General features: G+C 39.1%; 1 protein-coding gene across 16 annotated transcripts in view; it reads left to right on the forward strand.

Moving 5' to 3' along the window:
• Positions 1 to 18,218, forward strand: part of NCKAP5 (NCK associated protein 5) — a 947,559-nt gene that overhangs the window by 747,913 nt on the left and 181,428 nt on the right. For all 16 annotated transcript variants that reach the window (XM_055316283.1, XM_055316284.1, XM_055316277.1 and 13 more), the window contains 2 exons: positions 8,891 to 8,929; positions 17,140 to 17,259. In XM_055316283.1, coding sequence (XP_055172258.1) covers positions 8,891 to 8,929; positions 17,140 to 17,259 — 159 coding nt within the window. The remainder of the gene's footprint in view (positions 1 to 8,890; positions 8,930 to 17,139; positions 17,260 to 18,218) is intronic.

The following is an 18,218-nucleotide window of genomic DNA, read 5'->3' on the forward strand; positions in this document are numbered from 1 at the left end:
TATGCCAGTTGTTTTGTAACTAATTGCATGAGGATAGACAATCCATTTCTATGCATTGTAAGAGAACACTCTCAAAGGGGTAGTTGAGTGTAGTAATAATGCCAACTGGAAATTCTTTCCAAGGCTTTTTAGACTAATTAGACAAACTAACAAGGTAAGGCCTCATGTAAGTTATTTCCTTGCTAGTGGGTTTCATAAAACATACACAAGTGGATATAATCTAAAATTGAAATGTTCTTCTATCCCTTTTACACTGATTGTTATTTTCTGGGAAATGAAGAACATGTTGAGAATTTGGGTAAAACACTTGAGAGTAAGAATACCCTCTGTGTGTCCTATAAAACAGGGGTGTGTTTATTCAGGAGGAAACATCCACAGACACGCAGGCTTGCTGGCACACACATGCTCACAAATGTGCGCACACACACACACACACCCTTCACTACTTCACATCCCCTCCATGTAGCTCCTCATCTTGCATTACAATACAAAGACAACACCAAGGACCAGTCTTGATTTCTTGAGGGGGATGGAGGTTTCCATGTTTGTGTCTAGTTTCTTCCTTCAGCTGTTTGACACACAGTTTGCTGGCAAGCAGTGAATTGCTGTTTATTCTCATTAATATGTTGGCCAGAGTTCCTTTAGGACCAACTAATTCCCATGGAGAGAAGTATAATGACACACATAAAAAAATAAGTAAAATAACATCTCCTCAAACTATTGCCTTACATTTAGGTGGATTCATTTGTATCCTACAATATTTGTTGTGTGTCAGGTCAGAGTCACCGGCCTGGGAAGTCATGGTGCTCCTCACCTGGCAGAAGAAATGAGAGAGATGATTAATCACAGTAGAATGATTAGAATGAAATGAGGGAAACTCACATAGGAAATGAGCTGCACTGGGGTCTTTGGGAACATACAACCCAATCACTAAAGGGAGAGGCAGTGGGTTTGCCGGCAGTCAGAACTGAAAGGACATCTTCAGCCACAGGAGCTGTAGCAGGTAAAGTCCAAGTAGTACTCACCCTTACCTGAACATCGGATTTACCTGGGCAAGCTTAAGAATACTGTTGGCTGGGCTGCACCTCAGAGATTCTGATCCAGTTCTGGTCTAATGTGGAGCCTGGGTGTTAGAAATTTTAAAGATTTCAGGGAGTTATAATATTCAGCCAAGATCAAGAACCATTACACTTGGGATCCCTGGGTGGTGCAGCGGTTTGGCGCCTGCCTTTGGCCCAGGGCACGATCCTGGAGACCCGGGATTGTATCGCACATCAGGCTCCCGGTGCATGGAGCCTGCTTCTCCCTCTGCCTGTGTCTCTGCTTCCCTCTCTTCATCTCTCATGAATAAATAAATTTAAAATCTTTAAAAAAAAAAAAAAAGAACCATTGCACTTAGGTCCTCTGAATGCTGTGCTTTAAAGAACATTTTCAGGGATCCCTGGGTGGCGCAGCGGTTTGGCGCCTGCCTTTGGCCCAGGGCGCGATCCTGGAGATCCGGGATCGAATCCCACGCCGGGCTCCCGGTGCATGGAGCCTGCTTCTCCCTCTCCCTATGTCTCTGCCTCTCTCTCTCTCTGTGTGTGACTATCATAAATAAATAAAAATTAAAAAAAGAACATTTTCAGAAAGTGTCCATAAGAGGATAAAATCTCATCAAACTTGGATGAGATGATAGAAGAGCAATAGACTGGTATGTAAATTTTGAGTTATTTCCAATTCCTCAACAGTGTCTGAGCAAACAGAAAGTAAATGCTGTCCCAGCATTTTTCAAAGTGTGTTTCTGGGCCCTTTCTGCATCAGAAAGATGTGCAGTCATTGCTAAAAGTACAGATTCTTGAACCACAAAAGACTACAAATAGTCAAAGCAATCTTGAAAAAAAAAAACCAAAGCTGGAGTCAGCACAATTCTGGACTTCAAGCTATATTACAAAACTGTAGTCATCCAGACAGTATGGTACTGGTACAAAAATAGACATATAGATCAATGGAACAGAATAGAAAACCCAGAAATAGACCCACAACTATATGGTCAACTAATCTTTGACAAAGTAGAAAAGAATATCTAATGGGAAAATAACAGTCTCTTCAACAAATGGTGTTGGGAAAACTGGACAGCAACATGTAAAAAGAATGAAACTGGACCACTTTATTAATCATACACATAAATAAATGTAGAATGGATGAAAAACCTAAATGTGAGACAGGAAGCCATCAGAATCCCAGAGAACACAGGCAGTAACCTCTCTGACATTGGCTGTAGCAACTTCTTAGTAGATACATCTCCCAAGGCAAGGGAAACAAAAATAAAAATAAACTATTATGACGTCATCAAGATAAAAAGCTTCTGCACAGTAAAGGAACCAATCAACAAAACTAAAAGACAATCTTCAAAATGGAAGAAGATATTTGCAAATGACATATCTGATAAAGGGTTAGTAGGCATCATATATAAAGAACTTATACAACTCAACACCAAACCCCCCCCAAAAAAAAACCATATAATCCAGTTAAAAATGGGCAGATGACATGAATAGATATTTTTTAAAAGAAGACATCCAGATGGCCAATAGACACGTTAAAAGATGCTCAACATCACTCATCATCAGGGAAATACAAATCGAAACTACAATGAGGTATCACCTCACATCTGTCAAAATGGCTAAAATTAACAATACAGGAAACAGCAGATGTTGACAAGGATGTAGAGAAAGGGGAACCCTCTTACACTATCAGTGGGAATGCAGACTGGTGCAGCCACTCTGGAAAACCCTTTGGAGGTTCCACAAAAAGTTAAAAATAGAACTACCCTGTGACCCAGCAATTGTACTACTAGGTATTTATCCAGAGGATACAAAAATACTGATACAAAGGGGCACATGTGGGACACCTGGATGGCTCAGTAGTTGAGCATCTGCCTTCAGCTCAGGGCATGATTCCGGAGTTCCAGGATCGAGTCCCATATCTGGCTCTCTGCAGAGAGCCTGCTTCTCCCTCTGTCTGTGTCTCTGCCTCTCTCTCTGTCTCTTATGAATCAATCAATCTTAAAAAAAAAGGGGACACATTTGTTTATAGCAGCATTATCAATAATAACCAAATTATGGGAAGAGCCCAAATGTCAATCAACTGATGAATGGATACAGAAGATGTGGTATGATATACAATGAATATTACTCAGCAACAAAAAGAGTGAAATCTTGTGGTTTGCAATGAGTTGGATGGAGTTGGAGTGTATTATGCTAAGGAAAATAAGTCAGAGAAAGACAGATACTATGTGATTTCAAGCATATGTGCAATTTAAGAAACAAAACACATGAACATAGGGGGAAAAAGGGAGGCAAACCAGAAAACAAACAATATAGAGAACACACCGAGGGTTACTGGAGGGGAGGTGGTCGGTGGTGGGGGTTGTTAAATGGGTGATAAGTATTAAGGAGGGCATTTGTGATGAGCACCAGGTGTTGTATGTAAGTGATGAATCACTAAATTCTACACTTGAAACTAGTATTACACTGTATGATAACTAGAATTTAAAGAAAAACTTTGGAGGGATGCCTGGGTGGTTCAATGGTTGAGCATCTGCTTTCTGCTCAGGTCATGATCCCGGGGTCCTGGGATCGAGTCCCGCATCAGGCTCCCTACGGGGAGCCTGCTTCTCCCTCTGCCTATGTCTCTGTCTCTCTGTGTTTCACATAAATAAATAAAATCTTTATAAATATATAAATACTTGGAAAAGAAAAAATAAAATAAATTTGACACAGAAAAAAATTAAAATGCCAATTACCAGACCTTATTCAGCTATTCGCAAGCAGAGTGAAGGGTAAGGAAACTGGCAATTTATCAGACTTGCCCGGCAAAGTTTTTGCATGCAGCATTTGGAGAACCTACCCTCCCCTTCAAATCATCAGAGTAGAGCCAGAGTTCCTTATAGTCCATGAGAATGCCAGATTTGAGTTCTTCTCTGACTTCTCTGTGCTCTTTATTTCAGAGCATGAAGGCAGGAAATGGAGGTAGTTCAAAAAAAGAAAAGAAAAAAAAATTAAAAAAAAATAAATAAATAAAATTTAAAAAAATAAAAAAAATAAAAAGAAAAGAAAAGAAAAAAAGCACCAAAATATTTTTTAAACCAAAGCCAAATAAGAGCAAAGGTAAATGGTTAAGAACAGTTCTGACCTTCCTCTCTGGTTCATATGCTATAGACCAAGATTGGATTGTGGAATCACCAAACATACTCAATGCATGTCCCCCTCCTGGGCCCTAAGTAATCTTGAAAAACAACCTCTTGATCGATGGAGATGGGAGATAATGATCCTGCTTGTGGCTCTCACATGCTTCAAATGCCCATTTCAGGAATGGACCATGAAATCAACCGAGGATGGACTTCCTGTGTCTGCTCTAAACGCTAGCCACCATGAGGCAGCACCTTGGCTCTATTCACCATATTTCTCTAAGATCCAGCACAATCTGTGGCCCACTGTGCACTTAATGTGTATTTGTCATATGACTAAATGAATAAATGGAGATTATCATCCCCAAATTAATTTCCCAATTAATTTTCCCTGTGATCCCACATACATATTTAGATGAATTTCTCCCACTCCCAGTATTTTGCAGAGCAAAAAATAATATAGGTTCTTAGTGATTTTTATTTAAACATGCATATTAGGCACACACACATTTCATTCTTATACAAATAAAATCTCTTATTCTAAAACCATCTTTTCTTACTTACCTAAAAATGCATTTTATTGTTTGAAGTTCAAGTGCTCAGATTCAGACTTAACTTTTACGGAGGACTGCTTTGTATCAGGTACTGCCCAATGTTATATCTATCCTCTCCTGCGTTTTTCACAAGTTCAGAGGTGGCCAGGTCCACTACTTCACAGATGAGTCGAGTCACGCTAGTCCCTCATCCTCATACACATCAGTGTATAATCAACACATTATACAGTACTGATTTGAACCCAAGTCCTTCTTTTGATTCTGCCCCCATGCTCCTCCCACTTGTCCCCAGCTGCCTCAGTATGATAAACCAAACTCAGAAGCATCTAAAACTTCTCCAAGGCACATTTTCCAAAACTTGTCCTCCTTCAATTAGGTTTTTAAATGAGCTTGCTGATGTGGCAGTTGCTTTGCATGATAAAAGGATATCCTTTGCAAGGACAAAAGGCAAAAGCACGAGGCAGGAGGAGGCCTGTCAGAGCTTGGTGACTTTTGAGTTCCTCACTCTGCCAGCCTCCATCCCGCCCTCACTGTCCTCTGGATTTGGTGAAAATTGGCTCCCTCTTGGAATAAGTCCCGAGTGTGGCTTCTCATTCAGCCTCAGGGACTATTTTGAAAAGAAGAACAGACAACGCCCTCCTCCTCCTGTGCACCTGCTTCCTGGAGAGTTCAGTGGGGCTGGAGGAGTGGACACGACCCCTACAAGACTGATGGAGAAGAACAAAGACTTGTGTGGGTAGAAGAAGAGCCAGGTAGCAGAGGAACTGGCTTGTTGGAGAGAATCCTTACTGAGAGGGGGAGAGGTCCCGGGGCCCTCTCCTTGGCACCTCCGGCTCCTCTGCAGCCCTGCCCCACCAGAGGTAAAGCAGGGAGGTCTCCACAGAGAGCCTGAGGCAGGTTGTAAAACAAGCCAGAGGCTTAAGGACTGTCAGCTTTGCTCTGCTTGTCTCAAGTCCCCCTGGCCCAGCCCAGCTGCTATTTTTCCTTTCTTTGGAGAGGAAAGCTGTCAGGTGACACTGCAAGTTATTTGTTCTCATTAGCTGGGCCTGCGGGTGTGTGATTATTTGCAACCCAAGTGCTCAGAGCACAATTCTATGATGAGGGCAGGGGCCCATTCCAGGGGTCATCTTGTGAACCTATTAGAGGTTGCAGGCACAATCTCCAAACAGCTGTTCTATTGATGCTTCAGGGAAAGTTAGCCAGTAAAAGTAGTAATGAAACCCAGGAAACTGTCTTTATAGACAGGACCCAGGAAAGCATTTGTACAAACTGGACTGCTCTTCTGCAGAGGATCTGTGAGTCCTTCTGGGTAATATAACCCCACGTCAGTAGGTAAAGAAATAATGCATTCATGTATCTTTGTTCAATTATTAGGTAGAACAATTGTCCAAAATGCATGCCAGAAGGAACTGTGTCAGAGATGGAGCCTATAAGCCCATAAGGCAACACACTCGGATTGCAAAGAAAGAACGTATTTCCTCCTGCGGGCTGTTACAGTTAGGATATTCGTTTATGTCTCCTGTTAAATCATGTAGAGAGCTATTTTATGTGACCACTGTTCCACAGCCCGGTTTAAGTGAGGGACCAGTTTGGAGGAAGAAAAGAAAATATTGATATTAGGCAGTTTTATGAGAATGTAAATCAAATCCAAAGTTTGAGATCTGAAAGAATTAAATTATTTATGGTGTGAATTAATTTTGGTACGTTGTTCTTGATTCAAGCTGCATGAATAGTTGAACTCTTCTGTTGTATGTTTTTTGTTTTTAATTTGCCAAGAATAAAATAGATGACCTATCCTTTGACTTTAAATCTTCAGTAACTTATGAATTGGAATGAACGTTTAAAAACTGAAAGATTTTTAAGATGACACTATTGGTCAATTTGTATGATTGAATAACATTTATCACTGTTATGGCCATGTATAAATCAAGTGATAAAGGAAAATGAAAAGGCACCAGTTAAGGGAAATGTGGTTTATTTTGGTCTACAAGTGTCCTTAGGTAGTTTTCTTTAACTTGGGCTGGACTTAAAAAAATAAGTAATGCTTTTTCTTCAAAACTATAGTTACTTTCAATGAAAGGTCCCTCTCATTTGCTTAATGTCAACAATGTAGATTTGGAAAGGATTCTGATAGAAAAAAGAAAAAAAAAACCTTTTGTGCCTACAGTTCAACTAATCAGTTATAGGTAATTTGATTTTAATCATGTATCGCTTGTGCTATGAATGCCTCCTATCCACAGTTGATGGCAGCCTGTGTTTTAATTTTCTGTTGAGACTTACTGGTAGCCAACTGTCATTAAGGATGTGCTACTTTGTCAATATTGAGTCAAAAAACAATTAAGCTCCATGAAAACATTCTTACCCTAATCTGTTCCACTATACTAAACAGGGAAACAAGCACACATAGTTTAGTATCACCAAAAGTAAATTGGTTATCAAGAGAAAAAGATGAAAGCATGTCCCTCAGCCTTTGGTTGAATATGAGAATTACCAAGATGATTACATGCTTATCACACTGTGTTATAATTGTGTTCTTGCCTACTTCCTACAAGTTACATTCTCTCTGAAACCAAGAAGCATATCCCAGTCATCTAGCTTTATAAATACAGATTTATATTTAAAAAAATGAAGGAAGAAATGAATGAACCGAAGTACCTGATATCTAGGACTTTAAAATATTCTGACTTGGTCTTTAATGCTCTAAGTTTCAATGATCACTTAAATGTACACAGTTCATGTACTGGCTGAAAAATACTACATAATTCATCTGCCCACCTTAATTTTATCAAGAGTAGCCATATGGGTACATAGCTTCATGGTTATAGTGAAATTAAGTAAGTGGCTTCCTCCACAGTGTTTTTGGTATCTGCAGCTGAAAAAGAAATCTTAGCACAAATATATAGAGAAGTGATGAAGTGGTTATCTGGAGAAAATGTCAGATCTTTGCAAATACCAGGGACAAGTTACTGGTTTTATATGTGGCTCTTAGCTGGAATGGTGCCACACACCCACTGCTAACCTATTCTCTGAAAGGGAATGGAGTTGCCAAGTTTGGTTTAGATTAATCAAGATTCACCTCATTAGTCTGAGAGGGGCCTAGCTTCTCCTACTGCCTGAAGCTGTCTGATACCTGAAGAAAATTAGAATTATGTTCATCTATTAGTAGGAATTCTATTTGGTTGTGTATTGAAAGAAACTCAAAATAACAGTAGATTTTTTTTTCCCTCTCTCACATAGAAGTTCAGAGATAGACAGTGCAACTCCCTACATCATCAGAACCGAGCTCATCCCATTTTTCTGCCCAAAAATACTTAATGTATTAATTTCATTGTTAAGGGGGCTGCTGAGGTTCCAGCCATCACTTTCTTATCCCAGACAGGAAAAGGAGGAGAAAGAGCAAGGTTCTTCTTTAGAGACTCCCTATGAGACCAAGAAAAAAAGTCTATTTATAACTCATTGGCCAGGAGTTTGTCACAAAGTGACACTTATCTACAAGGAAGGCTGGGAACTGTATTTGAATGTTACCCCCCCCCAAAAAAAAATCGGAGTTTATTACTTAGGAGAAAGGAGAAATAGATGTTAGAGTAAACACTACCAGATTCTGTTGCAGGTAGCAGTGACAAGAGGATGGAGTAAATGCAACCATGGAGGATGTAAACAGAGCACACAGAAAACAATGGGCTGCTCTGGTTCTCCACCATTCAAACCTATCTCTATCCCAAGTCATTTTAAGTAGTGAAATAGTCACACAGCTAAAGAAGGGGAAGGAGAGGCAAAGGACACTGTAAATCAGCAAAGTGTAGAAACTGTGTGTACAGATAATTAGGATCATGTTTTACACTGTATCATTTTTTAGCCATCTTGGAGTACTTTACATATGAAATGATATTATTTTTCCAAATATGGAAATGTAGAAGTCAAGATATGAATGATCTTTCCAACCTAACCATCTTAATTAGCAACAAGGTCACCTTTGGAAAAAAGCAAAATATTACCTAGAAGGATAGGCTTATTATGAAAAGAATCAGGTCCTCTAAACAGAAAGAAAAGAGGCAAATGAGGAGCTAATTAAGTAGAATAAGCTGAGGGAAACGTATTGGTAAATTACAGTCCATGCGTATAAAGTCTCGTTATTCTAAACGACACCTCTTTTCTTTATTTTTTAAAGGTAGCCAACCAAGTTGTTCAAGCTCTGCTCACTCAAAAGGTAGGTCACTTTCTGGCTTATTATCTTCAAGGTACTTATGTGAATAGGTTGGAACTCATATTGTCAAGCCAGGAAATTGTGATTGATAGATGCAATACTTTTCTGTTTATTCACTTAAGTTAAAATTGTGTGTGTTTTAGACGGGCATACAAAGTAACTTCAGTGACCAACAGAATCCTAAAATTCAGGATGGTTTGAACACTTGAATACTTTTCATCTTGGTAAAGTAGCAGAAGGTGAAAGATTTCCATGGACTCATTTATTTAGTAAATGCAGATATTATTTAAGTTGGTGGATTCTTTCAATTCCTGTAAAATGAATAGCCTTTGATGGACAGCATTTAACAGAAACCTAAAATTCTTGGAGGTTAAGAAGTTATTTAATTTCTCTGGGTCTTGGTCCCTCTTCTGTAAAGTTCCCACCTCCCAGAACTGCAGTGGTCATCCTAAGATGGGAAGCACACGGAGCAATTCCTATAGAAATTGGTTTGTGGCAAATAAAAAGCAAATGGCAATATCACATACTTGAAAGTTGCTGACAGTCGAGTTCACCACCAAACAAACAAAGAAACAACTATGTGAGGTGTGGATGTGTTAATTATCTAGATCTTGGTAATCATTCCACCCCGTAAGATATATCAAATCATCATATTTTACCCTTTAAATATATACAGTTATTTAATTATTCTTCAGTGAAGTTGAGGAATAAAAATAACTAATTTTTGAGCATGAGCTTTGTATGCCTTCTCCTTTGCCATGTCTCTATTCTCTCTTCAGACAATAGAAGATTATGTTTTTGGGCCAGAGTGGGCTGATGCAAGTTATTGTCCAAATTTGGCTATTTTGGAACATTTTATTGAAATTTTCTTATCTCTTTCTATAATGTTTCTCAGAGGCTGAATTCTAGTTCTTTCAGATTTTGTTTGTTCTGAATTACCTCTCTGAGAGGTGGAGACCTTTTCTATAAAAGAAAGTCTTAGATCGTGTGGCATATTCTGGAGTACATGGCTAATGATAGCAAAATAATTTTGACATTTTGATTTTTTATTTAAAAATAATTTTATTAGGGATTGACCACTTCTCATTGGAGATAAATATTATTGTTAATTTATACTATAGAGGCATTGTGATATTATTTTTGCTAGACTTTCTTCTCAACTGCTGTTGTTAAATCATGCTGTTTCAAATGATATTAACTGGTTCAGGTTTTATATTAATATTGCATAAATAGAGAGATCTGACTATACCTATTCATTTGAATTAGATTCCATTGTGAGTAACAGAGATCCAAACTACTAGTGACTTAAATAAGCTAAAATACTATTTCTTCCTCATAACAAAATCTAGAGGTAGGCAGTATAGGGTTGCTATGGTTACTCTGCTCCATAAAGTCTTGTGGTTTTGAGTGTCTCTGGTTTCTATATTGTTATTCTATGGGATGTAGCCTCCATTTCCAAGGTCACCTCATGGTTAAAATGACTGCTCTAGCGCCAGTCATCACATCCACATTCCAGCCATCAGGAATGAGGAAAAGCTGAAGAAAACAAAGAAGATAAAGGGCACACACAAGGTGCCTTTTAAGAGAGACTTCCAAGAGCTTTCTTACCTCCCCATTTACATCTCCTTGAGCAGACCTTAACCGCACAGCCACACCTAGAGAAGCTGACAGTGAAGTGTTTATTCTGGGTAGGTGCCCAGCTGAAAATGGATTTTCATAGTATTGTAGGAGAAGGGGAGAAACATATTGAAGGGCATCTCATAATTTCTGTCACAGCGTATTTGAAATGTTTTTTTTTTCTTTTTCAAAGGCTTTAATTTCTCATTTGCTTTCCTCCTGTTAGAAACTGTGCTCATTTAATTATAAACTTAAGGAATGAAGGAAGCACTGTTGTAGCTCGGTGTGTAACTGTCGAAAACTTCTCATGCCTGTCTTTTTTTAATGGTGCCTCAGGAAAGAGACAAGGAAGCTGTATGGTACAATATAAAGGAAAATGAGACCCTTCAGGTCAGCCACAAAAAATAGCTACACAAATCCAAGTAATAACTAGTAAACAGATAAATCTACCTTGGTACAGTTAAGCAGTAAGACACAGAAAGACATGCTACTGTGTGAGATAGCATACCTCAGGGACACTCTGAGGCAGGAAGAGATGCCAGGATTTTCAAAGATTCCAAAAGAATCATGTTTTGCAGAAACGTGTACCTCCCAGTTTTTATAGAGACTGTAAAATTGACACAAAGAGACTCAAATTTCTTTTTAATTAAGAGCACAATACAGGAAATAAAATGTACTCCAAATGCAGATGAGAAAACTAATTCTAAAGAGGGATGTAGCTGGCACAGAGTGAAAGCAGAAATCTTGAGTGATTTATCCAAGTCACAAAAAGATTTTTTTGAGGTGAAATTACAGTCATAACCATGCAGTTTTAGAATATATCGTTTGTTATGACACAAAGCAAACCTGCCATGAGCAACCAAAAAAGCATTTTCCTGGCATATCATCAACTGGCCCAGATAAGCATCTTGAAATAACACAGTGTACTTCTTTTTCTCAATACTGATAAAAAAAAATTTATTTCCCTGAACTTATCAGTTTCTGTTAAATGTACGTATACTGTCCTAGTCAAGTAATTCAATCTGTTTCAGAAACCTGTGGATTCCCTTAAGACAGCAGATTGTCCCTCCTTTAGATCAATAAAGCTAAAGTGACAACATTAAACCCAGCTCACTTCCATTTATGATTCCAAATCATAGGTGCGAGGCTACAAGTGCAAGGAAAATCAATAATTCAGGGCAAGCTCATATTTTTGTCTGAAATATATTTTATCTTCATTAGGTCAATTACACTCACTGAAAACGTAACTGTCCTGAGTTCTTTACTGTTATTTTTTGTTTGTTTTTTGTGTTTTGCCACTATCATCAAACTTGGAAGAAAATCTTTTTTCTTGAGTCATTTTTCAACATATCAACTTGAGCTTTGTCTCCATGATCTTTAAGATAACTGAATATTTATATGGTGTTTTTTCTTTACCAACATGGAATAAGGCTCCATATGAGAGAATCCAGCACTGCAGCCACCAGATAGAAGCAGGGCACAGTTTTGGAGCTTGTATCTGAAAGAACTCCAAACATCTACATATTTCCCTAATGGAGGGGCAGTTGAGCCACCTGTGTCCATTCAGCTGGCAATGGTGTATATAGGATCCAGTTCCCTGAAGAGGGTCTGTTTATACTTGCTGTGCACTTAAAAGGAGTCAGACCTCATGTCCAGCACTTTAAATCCTCTAAGCCATTTTGTTCTCACTGCAACCCTATAAGATAGAACTAAGAACATAGTGTTCCCATAGTTCTGATTGCAAGAAGGGGCAAAGCCTATATGTTCAAACTAGGGTTGTGACACTCCAAATCTTCCCTTTGCAACGTTCAACATCAACAGTCCCATTGGATCACTTACTGTTTTTCCCCTACTGTAGTTCAGCAGGCAGAAATGGGGCTACAGAAATCCACAGATGGATTGAAATCCAATCATTAGATATGACTGCAGGAAATAGAACAAAAGGGCAAGGGAGCCAATGGATTTCTTAAAACTTCTGGAAACATTGCCAGTCCTGGTCAGCAAAAGAGATATTCAGGATCTGACATGTGTGCAGTCAAAACTGACTTTCTAAATCTGGAGTCAAGCTTTCTCAGAATCCATCTTATTTTAGACTCCAGAATTTTACAATTGCCAGAGACCTTAGAGAGCATTTAATCCCGAGATTGTCAATTCGCCTTGGTTGTGGCCTTAATTTACTATGATTACATGAACTGTTTAGCTATCACCCAGATGAGAAATGTTTTAATCTGAATGCATTTGGGATGAAGGTTTGCGGTTTTCACTTTGCCACAGGACTAACCACATCCTGTTCGTTGGGGCTGGTCTGATTCAGGTACATGTTTATGTTACCTGCCTTGCCTCTTAGATATTTGACATTGAGGACTTTGGTTAGTCTGAGAGTTGGCTTTTCTTTTTACACAAGTCTGCATCCTTGACAAAGAAAGGGATGTATCCGTGAAAGCCACTGAAGGAATGTTACAAGGAGAAACTGGTGGGTATGGTGGCCATTTAGCTTCAGGGAAGGAATGAAGTGGCCATTTAAAAGCCATCTCATGAAGCAGCTGAGACACACATTCTCCTAAAGTCCTATTTTGTCCAGTAGCCCAGTTCACAGATAAAGGAACTGAGGCAAAACCAGAATATGTTACATTCTCAGGTCATGTGGGTAATGAGGACTGGAGTCCAGACCCCCTAACTCCCAATCTGGTGTAGTCCCATGATGCACATTGCATCTGAAATAATTTTACCAGTATGATATCATTTTTACGTGATAAAATCAGATTTAAATAGTTTTCATCAATATTCCAGTGATGTCACTATATGTCTTACTTCTATGCAATTAACGCTTTATTAAACTGACTTCAGCAGGTAAAGTTTTAGTTCTAAATGCATTAAAGCAGCTGTACTTGTAGGTACTACATAGCAGTAGATCCAGAATCTTCTTTAGCCCTGAGTGCAGGTGAAACTTGCCAGGATTATTTGCATGGATACTCCAGGGAAGCTATAGTTTGAGATCAAGATATACAGGGTCTTTTAGAACAGTTTATCACATTGCTCAGTATATTTGCCCTCACATTCAGCTTTAATTATTATTTTTTAAAAGATCTTATTTATTTATTCAGGAGAGACACAGAGAGAGAGAGAGAGAGAGAGGCAGAGACACAGGCAGAGGGAGAAGCAGGCTCCACGCAGGGAGCCTGATGCGGGACTCAATCCCGGGACTCCAGGATCACGCCCCAGGCCAAAGGCAGCGCTAAACCTCGGAGCCACCAGGCTGCCCTCACATTCAGCTTTAATCCCATATTCTGTTTCCAGTTGATAATGACATGCAGATTGCAAGGAAAACAGTTCTGGCTATTTTTTTGAACCCAAAGTCCTCTGCACTTTCTTATATGTAGTCAAACTGTTGGCATTATTTCCCTCCTGATGAAATTACACATCAGGTCTCTTTTATTGCAGAAGACACAACCCTATGTTTTCAGTGGGATCTTCCTCTTGGGGCCTGGGACATATTAGGAAAAAAGAAGAATGTGAGAAAGAACAGATGGCCCAGCCTCCTCGGTGAGGCAATCATGGCATCTAAGCAGAAAGCTCATTTGTTTCTGACACCTTACTTGGGAAAGATAGTCTAGGTCTCACCTCCATCACGGTCAGGGTCACAATAACCATGCTTGTAGTGAGACCCCATGTGTCATATGCTACTGTATGTCAGCAGGTTCCTTTTGTAAGTACAGAGGATCCAGACAGCTGACTGTCACCCTCTGCCTAGGTCTCACTGCAGTGGTCAGAGAAATTGCTGTTTTTTTCTCTCTCTCTTTCTTTCCATCTGCCCAGTCTGGTTGTGCTTATGTATGTGCCCATGGGCACGCATGCATGGTTTTGAATACAGTTTATTGAGATTATAACTGTCTGGCATCACTTACCAACCACAGCTTGAGTAAAGAGAACAAGAATATCACAACAACACAGGCAATAATTATTTTATGTCTACAGATTCTCGGACCAGATCAATTCTGTTCGTTAATGATTTTAAGACCAGAGTCACACCCCTAAAGCCTTCCATTTCCTCCTCTGCCATGTGCTAATCTAGATGAGCCAAGAGTGATGAACAGTTCTCAAGGTCAATAAATTGTGTTCCTGCTAAATGAACTTTTACCATCTTAAGTAACAGTAATGGGCATTGGAATTTGGGCACCTGTACAAAAAATCTCTATAAAGTATATTGATTTTTTTTCTTTTATTCTTCTCTCTCTCCCTCTCTCTCTCTCTTTTACCCTTCTGAAGAACTCTTTCAAGTTATTTCAGTTTTGCTGCAAAAGATCCTCAATCCTGTTCCTTCCAGGTCTCTTTTCTCCTTGTAAATCCACACTTATATGCTTCTGCTTCCATTTCTTCACCTGTAAATGAGAATGATTATGTTTTCCCACCCAATAGGTACTATTAATATTTATTTACTTCACAGTCAAGTTTTATTAATTACTTAATTAGCAGTACTAAAAACAATTAGTGTTTGGGGGCAGAGAGAATTATATGCATGCTAAGAACAAAAAGTAGAGTAAATGAGACACAGACAGAGGTTGAATTCTAAATAAAGGGAACAAGTTTAGCCTTTTAATGTGAGCAGTACCTGGACCCCCAGAGGGACCTTTGCCAAATGGCATATGTGCTCATGCTCATACACACATTCCTGCCTCTGCTTTTGGAGGCTGCTGCCCTCCTAGATCTTGGACTCAGGTGCTTCATTCTGAACATGACATTTCTCTGCTCTGCATTTGTAGGTAGCAATCATTTGGAAACATCCTATGCATAAATTCTACCCCTTTGACTAAAAAAGTGAAGAGAGTATAAGCTATACAGTGAGCCACACCATGGCCTATTTCCTTGCCCTCTGTAAGTAGAATAAATGAATATATAATCTGGATATAATGAGGCTCTGGTAAAGCTCAGAAGCTGGATCTGTCTAGCTTCACACTTAGGTGGACACAAGGTTATGGACAGGCCCACTCACCTCTGTGACTTTGTTTACAAGTGCCTGGGGATCAGAGCTATTGCCTGGTGCTCTGTCTTGCTTGCAGAGTCTCAAGTAATCCCTGGATCTGCCCCACATCAAAATATATAGATCCATAAACTAGGAGTTCTGAGAAACTTAGAGCCTCAATCACACAGAGAGCAGAATTTGTCCTCATCATTCTGTTTAACAAAATAATCACCCACTTTATTAAGTTCCCACTACACGTGATACTTTGCCAGGTGATGGAATAAAAGAGTGAAGAATGATCTGCTTCTGCTGTTGTTTATTGGGGTGTCTTCTTGTGCTTGCCTTTGAGGAACATGCCATCTAATTGACAAGCTAAGACTAGGCATGAAAGATAAAATCAGTATAAGGTAGTCTGTGCTGTTTGTCCTATAAAAGGTGTCAAGGGCTTACTGGAGTTTGGAAAAATGAATGGTCTTTGGGGGACTCCAGATAAAGTACCAGAGAGGAGACAGACATATTTTGAAATGGACATCAATTAAAATGCCAAAGTTGGACTGGACAGAAGACGGGAGTGAGAAGGGAACATTATGGCAAGGGAGGGAAGAGGATGGCAGGGATGCACAGAGCTTTGGAGAACAACAAGCAGACCATTCTTCTTTATATGGCAAGATCAGAGCCTTTTCAAAAAATTTTGGAAGTAGGGAAAGACCAACTTTGACATGCAGAAAAGGGTCAGCTTTTGAAGAACTTTGAATTAGAACATTATTCTCCTTGGTCTTTCTTGAACCCCATCAAAGAGAGTTCTTGTAGACATTTAAGTACTACAAGCCTTAACCTCTTAAAAGATAAACCTCTTTATCACAGGTTAGTTTGGAAGGCAGTTCATTGGCAGATTCCAGAGAATCCTAAAGCTCCTGTGTTATAGCTTCCCTTCTGAAAGCTGGAGGGAAAGGTCTCTGTGGTCCTCGAGCTATTCAAAACAGGTGCTGCAGAAGGATGCCCAGGGATGTCTACTCAATTTCTTCCCTAGCACCAGGCTGAACCACCCCAAATACATGGAAATTCACCAGTTCAGAATGTGGACAGGTTTCAAGTGGCCTTTTAAAGCCTTCACTTCAGAGTTGCTTCTCTCCCTCTAAATGCATCACTGGCTCTATTAGCCCCAGCACTGAAAATTTCAACTTGTTTCTACAAATGACAGCGAAAGGCTCTATCAAAAGTGATAGTTTCTTTAGTTCATCAAATCTCTATTCACTGCAAAAACATTATTGTCCTTGTGGTTTGTGCTTTATGATTGCTTTTATGAAGACAGTGAAAAGGCAAAATATATAGGTGGAAACTCAAATTGACTTTATATCGCTAACATTTACCATCTTCAAAAATAGCATACTAGATTAATGCACTTCTGATTTCAAGGTACTTTTTTTTTTTAAATTGGTCCTCCCTGCACATAATAATTCCATCAGACAATGGGCTATGGAAGAAAACATTGTGTGTGATTTATTCCCTGGGGCTTTGAAGGATAAAAATACTATTTTTATACCAATGTGTCTGGAATATCAGATAAAATATGGTTATAATATGCAAAGCTGTCTTTCAGTAATAGATTTTTTTTCTTTCTCTGTATTTGTTGTAGGATCTAAGGGAGGAGTGTGTAAAGTTGAAAACAAGAGTGTTTGATTTGGAACAACAGAATCGAACATTAAGCATCCTGTTCCAACAGCGAATCAGACCAACTTCTGATCTGCTCCTCCAGGTAGGTGCTTATATGGAAAACAATCGTTGCTACTGAAATGCTATTGACCAGAAGTTACTTCAGTTCAAAATTTTCCAGTATCTCCATAGGCAAAGCATCATGCATCAGAACCCTGATTCTTTCCCTTCTCAAGGGATGTCATTAAAATTGAACATCTCTTAAATTTCTGATTTTTTAAAGCTACATTTAGATAAAGAAATACATCAACAAATAATAAACAGGTAAAAGGGGCCATCAGAAAGTGTCCTCTAGTAAACTAAGTGAAACTGTGGAATGGAACCTGGAAATAATTGATTACTTTGGGGGATCATATTAGTAATCTTGCATTCCATGATAAGACAGGAAGAGTTTTATGTAATACCAAAACACATTTCTTTACTTCCTTCTCTCTGTAATCAAAAATTCTGCTGGGGCTTGTTTTTCTTTCATAGCTCTCTCCATGTAGAGTGCCTCCTCACACACAGTTCTTCCCATATTCTGCTTCAGTATTTTTCAGGTTCTTGTTGTCTAAACGCTCTCACTGAAATTCGTCTTTGCTTTCCTTCATAGCATGCAAAGTCATGGAAGGTCAAACAATTTGAATCATTTTAAAGCTGTCCCTGACAAAGCACCAGAGAACACACCTGACTTCAGGGAGACATAGGAATTGGAAAAGGGGCCTGGAAGGCTGATCTTTGCTGTTTCCTGGGTTTTCTAAATCCTATTAATGTGTATATTTGCTCAAACAAGCTCCCATGAGCCTTACATAGAGCCCTTCTGAGGCTAAGCTAGCAAAGGGTAAGATTTCACAGGGATATTGTACAAAAAATAATCCCCAGCTGCCTGAGCAATTGGCTGAAAGTGAAAAGACAGCGAATTGTCTAGACTGTACTGCCCAGCCCTGTAATCACTAGCCACGTGATACCATTGAAATTGAAAATTAAATGAAAATTAAGTTCCTGTGTCAAACTAGCCACATT

This window comes from Nyctereutes procyonoides, unplaced genomic scaffold (assembly GCF_905146905.1).
Source record: "Nyctereutes procyonoides isolate TBG_1078 unplaced genomic scaffold, NYPRO_anot_genome, whole genome shotgun sequence".
Taxonomy (NCBI): Eukaryota; Metazoa; Chordata; class Mammalia; order Carnivora; family Canidae; genus Nyctereutes; species Nyctereutes procyonoides.